General features: G+C 41.6%; 1 protein-coding gene across 5 annotated transcripts in view; it reads right to left on the bottom strand.

The window, feature by feature from the left end:
* Window positions 1–12,528, bottom strand: part of adcy8 (adenylate cyclase 8 (brain)) — a 133,704-nt gene that overhangs the window by 105,514 nt on the left and 15,662 nt on the right. For all 5 annotated transcript variants that reach the window (XM_078540594.1, XM_078540595.1, XM_078540596.1 and 2 more), the window contains exon 5: window positions 9,326–9,453. In XM_078540594.1, the coding sequence (XP_078396720.1) occupies window positions 9,326–9,453 (128 nt within the window). The remainder of the gene's footprint in view (window positions 1–9,325; window positions 9,454–12,528) is intronic.

Genomic DNA, 12,528 nt, shown 5'->3' with positions numbered 1-12,528 from the left:
TACCATCAGATAGTGCTGCCTTGCCCCCCGCCCCTCACCCTAACCACAGGGCAGCCCTTGCACCGCATTGCCAGCCAGCTGGGAAAAAGCGACTCGCCTGTGCCCTCGCCTGAATGCACGGCACCTCTTCCTTGAAGTGGAACGGGTGATCCTTGCAAACGCTGCGCAACATCAGTGTCCACTCACCTCTGAGTTCCCCTTGAAGTTCAGCTCACCAGGTGCACGCCTTATAAATGCTGTTGTGAATCATGTCGTTCTGAAGACATGCGACATGGGAGGTAAGTGTGACGTGGGGGTTTGATTCCGGAGGGCAAGCAAGATGATGAGATGCAAATGCATTGAAATAACGTTCCTGACATTGGACAGCAGGAAAGGCGGCCTGACATTGACAGGCGGAGCAGACAATGGTTAACTGGTTTAACGACAACGGTTTTTAGTCATCTCACCATATTGAACCCCACCTGTCATGATGCCTGCCACTATTGGGAGAAGATGATTCTGCCCTTAGTGAAACCCCTCTTCACACACACACATACACACACACAGACACCTCCACCCCAGTCACTTGCTCAACAGCCCCTCTTCCCCAAGCATGGCTTTATATTTGTGTCTGCTCTGTAGTTATATTTTCACAGTGTAAACTTTGGATTGCTCTAAGCCAGATGCTATCACAAGCTCTATTATTCAGTCGGCTAGCTCTACTGCTGTGAAGTTGCAATTCCTGCATCTACGTAAGAATTGGTCAATGGTCTCTGTCGGAGGACATGAATCCCAGTTGGTATATTCTGAAGTTAAGCCTCACTCGTAATTGATCTTCAAGTGTTGACCATATTTTTTCTGGATTCTTAAGATGGTCATTGGATAACCTAATGTGCTTGTCTGTGCAGGCCTTCACTGCCTAGAGCAATTTTAATTTCAATGGCTTGTTTGCCTGGTTTGGAAATATTGAGGTCCAGAATGCGTTGTCAGAACAAAGTAAACTCTGACAGCAGATTTGTTGCCTTCCAATTCCGTGTTGGAAATTTTGTGGTCATCTTTGAGATTTTTGCAGCATTTTTAATGCTTTTGGAAGTTTTGACATCTATGCAAGTTTCTTCCAGCTCTTTTAGAGCTTAAGGCAGTGCCTTTAGTAGCCACTGCTTTAGCTAATTATAGGTTACTGCTTGACCTCAAATGGTGGCGCAGTTGAGCTCTTTCTGATTTTTCCCAGTTTTAGCTCTAAGCTCCACCCATAAAGCAGTAATTTTGGGAGGAACATGGCTGCAGCTTCACAAGTGAAAGCAACCAGAGAAAAAAGCTTTTGTACAGGCTTCTTTTAGCTGTTGGAAGCTGTTACTGGATAGGTTCTTCTTCCCAATCCAGTCTGCAGTATTTAGCTTCAGCAGTTTCGAATTCTCCTGTCTATGGAATTCTACCTGTGGTGAAACCACCTGCAGTCTGCTGTTTAATTTCTGTTCCTGCTTAAACTTGCTGCAGTTAGACTTTTACGATTGAAGCTCTCCCAAATTTGAACAATCTGACCACTTTCCAGTTTCAGCTGCCCGGAGCAAGGTGTGATCCCAGAATGAAGGTAGGGCGTGTTGTATGTAGAATTCTTACAAAGCTGCAGAACCCTTACACGCGGTGAGTCTTGATTGTCATGCCATGCCCAGTACAGGCATGAAAATATTATAAACTTGAAAGCTATATTTTTAAAAGTGGACACCAAAAGCTGTTTGAGGTGGCTGCACATATCATGTGACTTGGCAGCATTCAGCTACAGAGAGTCCTGAAACTCAAGCACATGCCTAATTAAAATAGAGACAATCACAGCCTCTTGTGAGATTCACACATCTCATTATTTAAAGGGTTTGCAAACAACTCGTCTCCATGTTTTACTCGGGCCATTGAAACCCAATGGGTGGTAGGCGTGAAATGGATCTCATCATCCTTTCACTGTATTGTGATGGCTCCTCATCCCAACCAGAATGACTTTGGCTGTCTGAAACTTTCTGGATGTGAAAAGCCACAACACAGAGTGTTTGGAAAGGGCTAGGAATCTAACTTCAAGCACATCATATAAAGGGACGACAATGAGAAAGGGGACGGGAAATACAGGACTGACGGTGTTGTATCTGAATGCACGCAGTATACGAAATAAGGTAAATGAGCTTGTGACGCAGATTGAAATTGGCAGGTATGATGTGGGCACCACGGAGACATGGCTGCAAGGGGATCAGGACTGGGAGCTGAATATCCAAGGATATACATCCTATCGAAAAGAAAGGCAGGTTGGCAGAGGGGGTGGGGTTGCTTTGTTAGTAAGAAATGAAATTAAATCGATAGCAAGAAATGACGTAGGGTCAGATGATGTAGAATCTGTGTGGGTAGAGTTGAGGAACCGCAAAGGTAAAAAAACCATGATGGGCATTATGTACAGGCCTCTGAACAGTAGTCAGGATGTGGGGCACAAGATACACCAGGAGATAGGAAAGGCGTGTAAGAAAGGCAAGGTTACAGTGATCATGGGGGATTTCAATATGCAGATAGACTGGGAAAATCAGGTTGGTAGTGGATCCCAAGAAAAGGAATTTGTGGAATGTCTACGAGATGGCTTTTTGGAGCAGCTTGTGGTGGAGCCCATTAGGGAACAGGCAATTTTAGATTTAGTGATGTGTAATGAGGCAGATTTGATAAGGGAGCTTAAGGTGAAGGAACCCTTAGGAGGAAGTGACCATAATATGATAGAATTTACCCTGCAATTTGAGAGGAAAAAGCTGGAATCAGATGTAACGGTATTACAGTTGAATAAAGGCAACTACAGAGGCATGAGGGAGGAGCTGGCCAGAATTGACTGGGAGATGAGCCTAACAGGAAAGACAGTGGAACAGCAATGGCAGGAGTTTCTGGGAGTAATTTGGGAGACACAGCAAAAATTCATCCCTAGGAAGAAGAAGCATACTAAAGGGAGGCAACCATGGCTGATGAGGGAAGTCAGGGACAGCATAAAAGCTAAAGAGAAAGCATACAATGCGGCGAAGAGCAGTGGGAAACCAGGGGATTGGCAAGCTTACAAAGACCAAGAGAGGACAACTAAAAAAGAAATAAGAAGGGAGAAGATTAAATATGAGGGTAAACTAGCCAGTAATATAAAAAAAGATTGCAAGAGTTTTTTTTGATATATAAAGGGTAAGAGAGAGGCAAAAGTGGACATTGGGCCGCTGGAAAATGACGCTGGAGAAGTAGTAGTGGGGAACAAAGAAATGGCGGAGGAACTGAATAGGTACTTTGCGTCAGTCTTCACGGTGGAAGACATGAGTAACATCCCCAAAGTTCAAGAGAGTCGGGGGTCAGAGGTGAGTATGGTGGCCATTACCAGGGAGAAGGTGCTAGGAAAACTGAAAGGTCTGAAGGTGGATAAATCACCTGGACCAGATGGATTACACCCCAGAGTTCTGAAGGAGATAGCTGAAGAGATAGTGGAGGCATTAATGGTGATCTTTCAGGAATCACTGGAGTCAGGGAGGGTCCCAGAGGACTGGAAAATCGTTAATGTAACCCCCCTGTTTAAGAAGGGAGTGAGGCAAAAGACGGGAAATTACAGGCCGATTAGCCTGACCTCGGTCGTTGGTAAGATTTTAGAGTCCATTATTAAGGATGAGATTTCAGAATACTTGGAAGTGCATGTTAAATAGGGCAAAATCATCATGGTTTCATCAAGGGGAGGTCATGCCTGACAAATCTGTTAGAATTCTTTGAGGAGATAACGAGTAGGTTAGACAAAGGAGAGCCAATAGATGTTTTCTACTTGGACTTCCAGAAGGCCTTTGGTAAGGTGCCGCACAGGAGGCTGCTCAGTAAGATAAGAGCCCATGGTGTTAGAGGCAAGGTACTAGCATGGATAGAAGATTGGCTGTCTGGCAGGAGGCAGAGAGTGGGGATAAGGGGCTCCTTCTCAGGATGGCGGCCGGTGACTAGTGGAGTTCCGCAGGGGTCAGTGTTAGGACCATAACTTTTCACTTTATACATTAATGATTTAGATGAAGGAACTGAGGGCATCCTGGCTAAGTTTGCAGATGATACAAAGATAGGTGGAGGGACAGGTAGTATTGAGGAGGTGGGGAGGCTGCAGAAGGATTTGGACAGGTTAGGAGAATGGGCAAAGAAGCGGTAGATGGAATACAACATGGGGAAGTGTGAGGTCATGCACTTTGGTAGGAAGAATAGAGGCATAGACTATTTTCTAAATGGGGAGAGAATTCAGAAATCTGGAGAGCAAAGGGACTTGGGAGTCCTAGTCCAGGATTCTCTTAAGGTTAACTTGCAGGTTGAGTCGGTAGTTAGGAAGGCAAATGCCATGTTGGCATTTATTTCGAGAAGACTAGAATATAAAAGCAGGGATGTGCTGCTGAGGCTTTATAAGGCTCTGGTCAGACCACATTTAGAATATTGTGAGCAATTTTGGGCCCCATATCTCAGGAAGGATGTTCTGGCCCTGGAGAGGGTCCAGAGGAGGTTCACGAGAATGATCCCAGGAATGAAAGGCTTAACATATGAGGAACGTTTGAGGACTCTGGGTCTACACTCGATGGAGTTTAGAAGGATGAGGGGGGATCTGATTGAAACTTACAGAATACTGAAAGGCCTGGATAGAGTGGACGTGAGGAAGATGTTTCCATTAGGAGGAGAGACTAGGACCCGAGGGCACAGCCTCAGAGTAAAGGGAAGACCTTTTAGAACAGAGATGAGGAGAAACTTCTTTAGCCAGAGAGTGGTGAATCTATAGAATTCATTGCCACAGAAGGCTGTGGAAGCCAGGTTATTGAGTGTATTTAAGACCGAGATAGATAGATAGGTTCTTGATTGGTAAGGGGATCAAAGGTTTACGGGAGAAGGCGGGAGAATGGGGTTGAGAAACTTATCAGCCATGATTGAATGGCGGAGCAGACTTGATGGGCCGAATGGCCTAATTTCTGCTCCTATGTCTTATGGTCTTATGGTCTAACACAGTTTATCAGAATAACACATCACCTTATTTGGAAAAGGACTTTGGACTTGAAACATGTTACATGGTAAAGCTGCCATGTTTGTTACCTGCTTTTAAAATATAACAGCAAAGCTGTTAAAAGACAGATGCCATCAGAAACACCATTCTAAGATACCAAACCAGCTGCAGGACAACTATGCAGCCAAGGTATTAAGTGGGAGAAGTGTCTCCTCCCCAAACTCTTTCCAACTAAAAGTTCACCTAAGAGCTGACCTTCTGGCAATTCAAATACAAGAAACCTCACAGCTTACTGAGAATCCTCTGCTTTTACAAGACCTCCACTACAGCTAAAGCATCAACTCATCCAAGAAACTACAGGCCTACTATAAATAGACTAAAATAATTCCAGATTGCAAACATATCATTTTTTCTTCATCTGTATCTAACCTTTATGTGTGTGATAGCGTGTATACGATTTCACATTTAAACCTCCGGGGCAAGTATTTGCTAATTAATAATTTTGTTTATTTTTAAATTCACAAAAGCTTACTTCTGGAACTCATTGGGACAAATCACTCTGGGGATAAGAAAACACACTAACCTCACACATTAAAACACTTTGATCATGGTCAACAATAAAACATATAAACTCAGTTCATGGCAGTTCTTTCACTTTCACACCAGCGCTTTCTTTTTCTGGAGGGGTTGAGGCTTGTATTCAGCTCAGTCAAATCTTCAAACCGTACTACCACCCTGCCACTATTTTACATTATTCTTCTGTTCAATGTAAACGTACCAACCATACACAGATTGGTGAAACAATAATGTGTGTTTTTTAAAAGCAAAAAAACTGCAGATGCTGGAAATCCAAAACAAAAACAAAAATTCCTGGAAAAACTCAGCAAGTCTGACAGCATCTGCGGACAGGAACACAGTTAACATTTCGAGTCCGAATGACCCTTCATCAGAACTAAGGAAAAATAGAAGAGGTGAAATATAAGCTGGTTTAAGGGTGGGTGGGACAAGTAGAGCTGGATAGAAGGCCAGTGATAGGTGGAGATTGCCAAAAGATGTCATAGACGAAAGGACACAGAGGTGTTGACGGTGGTGATATTAGCTAAGAAATGTGCTAATGGTGACATTAAAGGTAGAAAGCAGGACGAGCAAGTTACAGATAGCCCTAGTGTGGGTGGGGTGGGGGGAAGGGATCAAAATAGGCTAAAAGGTGGAGATAAAACAATGGATGGAAATACATTTAAACATAATTTTGTTTTTTAATAATAATGTTTTTTATTTGAAGATAAAACTTAATACATATAGATTTACTAGGAGGCTAAGTTTGGTATATCTGATCTCTACCCTGCTGCTTGCAGACTGCCTACAGTCCTGGGACTAATACATCACAACCTGTTTTGATGTGGTAGTGATTGACAGTAGTTTAAGATACACTTTATTAAAGGTTCATGCACATCATATCACAACAGTATTCTGAAATCGAAAACAGAAAATGCTGGAAAGACTAAGCAGACCTGGCTGCTCTGCCACTGGTACTGGGTTCGGAGGATTCATGCAAGGCAAAAGGGTAGTTTCCATATGTGGCTTGACAAATTTATTTGAATTAACAATAAGTTATATTTGATTGACACACTCTTGGATATGCATTTACAAACAGGAGTAGCTGCATTGAGCCTCACTCTGAAAGCTCAACTAGAGCAACTATTCCTCAAAATTACTACTTTTTTGTTGTTGTTTATACTTTCAGATAATTCAATGCCGTTCCATGGCAGATCTGAAATGGTTCGCAAAGCCAAGAACCCTTGTTCTGTGGTGCCAGCAAATCTGTGCTGAGACAACTGATAGTGTGGGCAGGCTTGGGTCAAGAGTATGGAAGGATGGCCATGCCTGATTTTGTGGCCAGTGACCTCTATTAATTTTAATAGGCTCCTTGTAAGTAAAATTGCAGCTACATGCAAAAGTACTGCATTAATAAAAGAAGTAACTGAAACTCTTATACTGCAAAAAAAATGACTTTCCCTAGCAATAAGATTTATGCATAAATCAATAGGCAGAACAAACTAAGTATTTTTAAAAATCAAATTTTGCAACCAATATTCAAAACCACTATACAATTTAAAAAGCTTACGTAAGCTAAGATAGCAAAATATGAAATCTTACCAGTTTTGTTCACATCCCCAATGAAGCTTCACAAAATTGTGAAGAAATTACATATGAACATATGAACTAGGAGCAGGAGTAGGCCACTCGGCCCTTCAAGCCTGCTCTGCCATTCAATAAGATCATGGCTAATCTGATTGTAACCTCCCACCTACCCTTGATAACGTTTCACCCCCTTGTTAAGCAAGAATCTATCTAGCTCTGCCTTGAAAATATCCAAAGACTCTGCTTCCACCGCCTTTTGAGGAAGAGAGTTCCAAAGACTCACTACCCTCTGAGAGAAAAAAATTCTCCTCACCTCTGTCTTAAATAAGCGACCCCCTATTGTTAAACAGTGACCCCAAGTTCTAGATTCTCCCACAAGAGGAAACATCCTCTCCACTTCCACTCTGTCAAGACCCCTCAGGATCGTAAAGGTTTTGAACAAGTCACCTCTTACTCTTCTAAACTCCAATAGATACAAGTCCAACCTGTCCAACCTAAGACAACCTGCCCATTCCAGGTATTAGTCTCGTAAACTTTCTCTGAACTGCTTCTTATGCATTTACATACTTCCTTAAATAAGGAAACCAATACTGTATACAGTACTCCAGATGTAGTTTCACCAGTGCCCTGTTCAACTGAAGCACAACCTCCTGACTTCAGGATTCAATTTCCCTCAAAATAATTAAAAAATAAATAAAAATAAATAGTGCTGTTTGTGACCTCAGGATGTCACAAAATGCTTCACAGCCAATGGAGCTGATACCTTTGTGCTATTCTCATTGATGCAATATACAGACATGTGGCAGCCACCTTGTGCATAGCAAGGCCCCACCAATAACAATGGGGTAAATGACCAGAGACTCTGTTATTTGTGATGTTGGTTGAGAGATAAATATTGGCTAGGATATCAGAACTCCCCAGCTCTTTTTCGCATAGCACCATTTTGCGTCAACTTGAGGGGACAAATAGGGCCTCATTTAACATCTCATCTAAAAGCCCCACCTGTGGCAGTGCAGCACCACCCCAGTACTGCACTGATATATGAGTCTAGTTTATATGCTTAAATTTCTGGAGTAGGGCTTGAATCCCTGATTTTTTAACTTAGAAGCAAAGGCACCACCACCGAGCCAAGACTGACAATTGCTAATAGCTCTAAATATATCTAAATGAGCTGAATATATCTAAATGAGAAGAATCACAGAATTATTACAGTGCAGAAGGAGGCTATTTGGCCCATCATGTCTGCACCAGTTCTCTGAATGAGCAATTCACTTAGTGTCATTCTCTGGTGGTAAGCAAAATAGATGTTTTATCAATTGAATGTGCTTGTCTAATATAAAAAGTATCTCAATGTTGCATAATTTAACAAGAGGAATTTCCACTAAATCCACAACTAGAATTCTCTGGCTAGAAAATGTAAATCAAAAGAACATTTATTCCGGATTTATTGTTGACTGCACATTTAATCAGTACTCCCTACCATCTTTATCATTACAACCTTACTTTGATATTAAATTGATGTTCAGTCCAGTGAAAATCTAAAATCTATTTAAATCCCCAGCAAAAACCTATATTTAGTATGTTTAATCACTTCAGTAATAATCACTATTAAACTCACAATTTCCAGTGCATTATAACAAAAGAAAGTCTTGTATTTATACAGCACTGTTCATGACCTCAGGACATCCCAGCCTGCTTTACAGCCACTGAGGTATTTTTGAAGTTTAGTCACTGTTGCAATGTAGCAAACAAAGTGGCCAGTTTACACATAAACTCTCACAGACAGCAATGTGATAACAACCTGATAATTTTTTCTGTGATGTTGACTGAGGGTTAAGTGTTGGCCAGGGACACCAGGCATAACCTCCTTGCTCTTCTGTGAAATAGTTCTTTAAAATGGGATCTTTTGCATCCACCAAGAGGGCAGTAGGGTTTAACGTCTCATCTGAAAACAGCATCTCTGACAGTGCAGCTCTGACTCAGTACTGCGCTGGATGTATCAAACCTTGATTTTGTGCTCAAGTCCTGGTGAAGGACTTGAACCCACAGCCTTCTGTCTTAGAGGTAAGACAGCTACCAACTGGGCCACGACGGACATTATTTAAGTTTATTATATTATGTATTTATGATGAAAGTTTACTACTTTAAAGCTATACTTTAATGAGCGTAAAGAAACTTGTATAATTGTGATGAAATTACCTTATTGCCTTGATCATGTTAAGACCCATTTCCACACAGCAGTGTGCGTGGTCTTGACGTGGCTCAGGGAGTCCAGATACACAGTAATAACAATCTCCAAGGATCTTAATTCGAAGACAGTGATGTTCCTAAAACGTTATTAGAAATGCATTATTTTAATTAATATACTACACTGCACAATTGTGTTAGTGGAACTCTTTGCATGCACACTATAACAAGAAATATTCATTGTCTTACAGTACACTTGTCAAAGTTGCTACTAAATATGCATTTACTGCGAAGAGAATATTGTTGCACATTTTCATACTTTTGCATTTATATTGCCTTCTGATGGCTATATTTGCTGAGAGAAAAAACAGAAAACAGTCATTCCTCTTTAGTGATTACACCTATCAGAAGAATAGGAGTCTGGGAAAAGCACTCCAGGCACTTTACAAAGTGCTCAAACGTAACACCTTATTTAGAGTGACCAGGCTACATGGAGTTTCTATAAATGTATTTAAATTTAAATAAGTTAAATGTTTTCTTTTACTAAACACTGTGACACAATGCCACAGGTCAGATAATAATAATGTATTATCCTGTTTAGAAAATATTATATAAAATTGCAAGTAATATGTAATGTAAATAACTCTTTAAGCTAATTGATGAGTTCCGAGGGGCTGTGACCTATTCTAATTAGCATTAGCTCTCTGGGGTATTATATTTCTGTGCCAATTTCATTATAAAACACAGTGCGGATAAAGTTAGTCTTTGCCAGTAACATAAGATGGACTCAAAGCAAGTTGGCATCAAAGAAAAAAATGTGATTTGTAATGCGCTCATCAGCTGAAATATTTATCGATATCATAAACAACTGTTATCTTAAACAACATGCCAGCATAAAACTAGAGCTAAATAGTCACTTGGACAGCAGTGGTCATAATATTATTAGAATTAATTTGATCAACCAAATCAAGAAAATGTACCAGATGGCAAATGACATGAGTAAAATTCATTAAGAGGTTCTACTGAAGAAACATTGAAAACAAATGGAAAACTTGTAGAACCATCCTCATACTTAAGGAAGCAATGCAAGTCTCCAGGATTAAAAGCAATCCCAATAGTAAAATGAAACTAAATTGGTTAACTGGATATGTCCAAAGATGAATTATAGTTTAAGGAAAATAACTCACAGGGTAACAGGAATAGGTATTAAACTCAGTTGAGGGCAACAGAAGCTGCTACCAGACCAGCCAACAGGATGTTGGCAAAGAGGATAATATATTAAGTGCTAGCAATAACAAAGCCTTTTTTTTTCAATCATGTTAACCAGAGGATTCTATAGAGCCACTGAAGGATTTCACAGGGCAAATTCAGACGGACCCCTAAACTTTAGCTGAGATTTTAAATGGTTGCTTTGCATCAGTCTACATTAATGAAGAAAGTGCTGTGTTATCATTAATATAGAATAGGGTTGATATTGTAATTGAATGTATTAAATTAGATGTGCATATAGCCCTAGCTAGAACTAGGTTTTTCAAAATAGATTGGGGATTGGGTTTCTCACTCAAGGGCGCTCAAAGAAATGGGAGCTGCACTTTGTGAGTGTCTTGCTTATATTTTTCATAGCTTACTGAAGAGTTTGGGATCATTCCCAAGGACTGGAAAAAGGCTGGCGGTAAGTCAGAACCATAAGTTTGACTTTGTTCCGAGGCATTGCTAAAGGGATTGCTGGAGCTGCTGAGGTTACACTGTATCCATTGACAGAAGTGCCTTGACAGAGAAAGACTTATTCAAGAGCCTTAACATGATCGCTGGAAAAAATCTCTCACAAACCTGGTTGAATATTTCTGAGGAATTCAAAAAGCTGGTGGAGCAGAACTCAGCTTCAGAGCACCAGTGGCTTCAGCGTTACAGCAATCAGCTGAGTTTAAAAATAGGAAGGTGGAGATGTTTTGGGGGGTGGGGGGGCGCATGGGGTTGCTGCTTTCCTGACCTCATCTAGTGTGGTCTGTGCCGATCATCACATTATAGAGGATGATAGCAAGGGTATTCTGTGCATATATCCAGAAGTATGAAAGTGGACAGATTGTGACATCAGTCAGCACCCAATGCTCATTTGACACCCACCTGCCATTTGGACCCCTCCGCTCTAGTTAACATGCTCTCTTAAACATGCATAGCCGAACATATGCACGAGGGACCCTCAACCAGAGCTATTTAAAGGCATCAGCATCCAACTTGCGGGTGAGTTGACAATCGACTTGCTGTTGCAGAGTTAGTAGAAGTACTGGGTTGTTGAAGGAGTTCTGAAATGTTGGTTAAAGTCAGCATGGAGTGGTGCTGGATGTTTGAAAGGAGTTGTGTGATTCAAAAAGGCTTCTTGAGTTCAGCACCTGCCCCCAGTTATGGGGGCTTTATTGTGGGTCCACTTGGGGTGCAGCATCAGAGGGAAATGGAGCAGAAGCAGCAGAGAAGACAAGATGCTCACAGAGTGAGGGAAGAAGAGTTCTCAGCAGGAAGCCTTACCTACCTAGGGTCTTCAGGAGCACTTGTCCTAACTGCAGAGAGAGAGAGAGAGAGAGAGAGAGAAACCGGAATTGGAGCCACCAGGAGGAGACCACCAGTGGGAACTGGGAAGAGGAGCAAAGAAAGAGGCTCCATGCAGTAAAAGTGCTGTGGTTGACAGGCTTCAAGTAGTGAGGGCTCAGAAGAATCCCTGGAGAGCTCAAAAGGCAGTGGAAACTTGGTGACTCAATGCTGCAGGCCATTGCGGCAAAGGTAATCCTTTGGTGGCTGAAGAGCTGAAGTTGAGCCTGTGAGTTGGTGCTGGAGTGCAGACTCGGGAATCCAGGGGAACGTAGTTTCGGGAGATGACATTGAAGCCCTGCAAGGTGAGCTGTCATTGAGGCCATCCAAGTTGGAACAACCTTTGGAAGGATTCTGAGGCTACATCTTCAAAAGGGAAGAGTGAAGACTTGCAACCCCTCATAAGTGAGACAGAGTTTAACTGAGATTGTGTAACTCATAATGAATTTGGCTTTTGGGTGGGCTACTGAGAAGTTCATGGAATTTGTCTTGGTCGTATCTGACATTATTTGTGCAGTGTAGTGTGTTCAGCCACAGTTCACCTGTTAATTTACATGTACCTTATGTTAATTCTGAATGTTAGAGTATAAGATAGATATTGGAAATTGTTTTACTTTATGACTTTGTATAGT

This window comes from Cetorhinus maximus, chromosome 4, assembly GCF_964194155.1.
Source record: "Cetorhinus maximus chromosome 4, sCetMax3.hap1.1, whole genome shotgun sequence".
Classification (NCBI taxonomy): Eukaryota; Metazoa; Chordata; class Chondrichthyes; order Lamniformes; family Cetorhinidae; genus Cetorhinus; species Cetorhinus maximus.
This window is presented reverse-complemented; position numbering and strand designations above follow the sequence as displayed.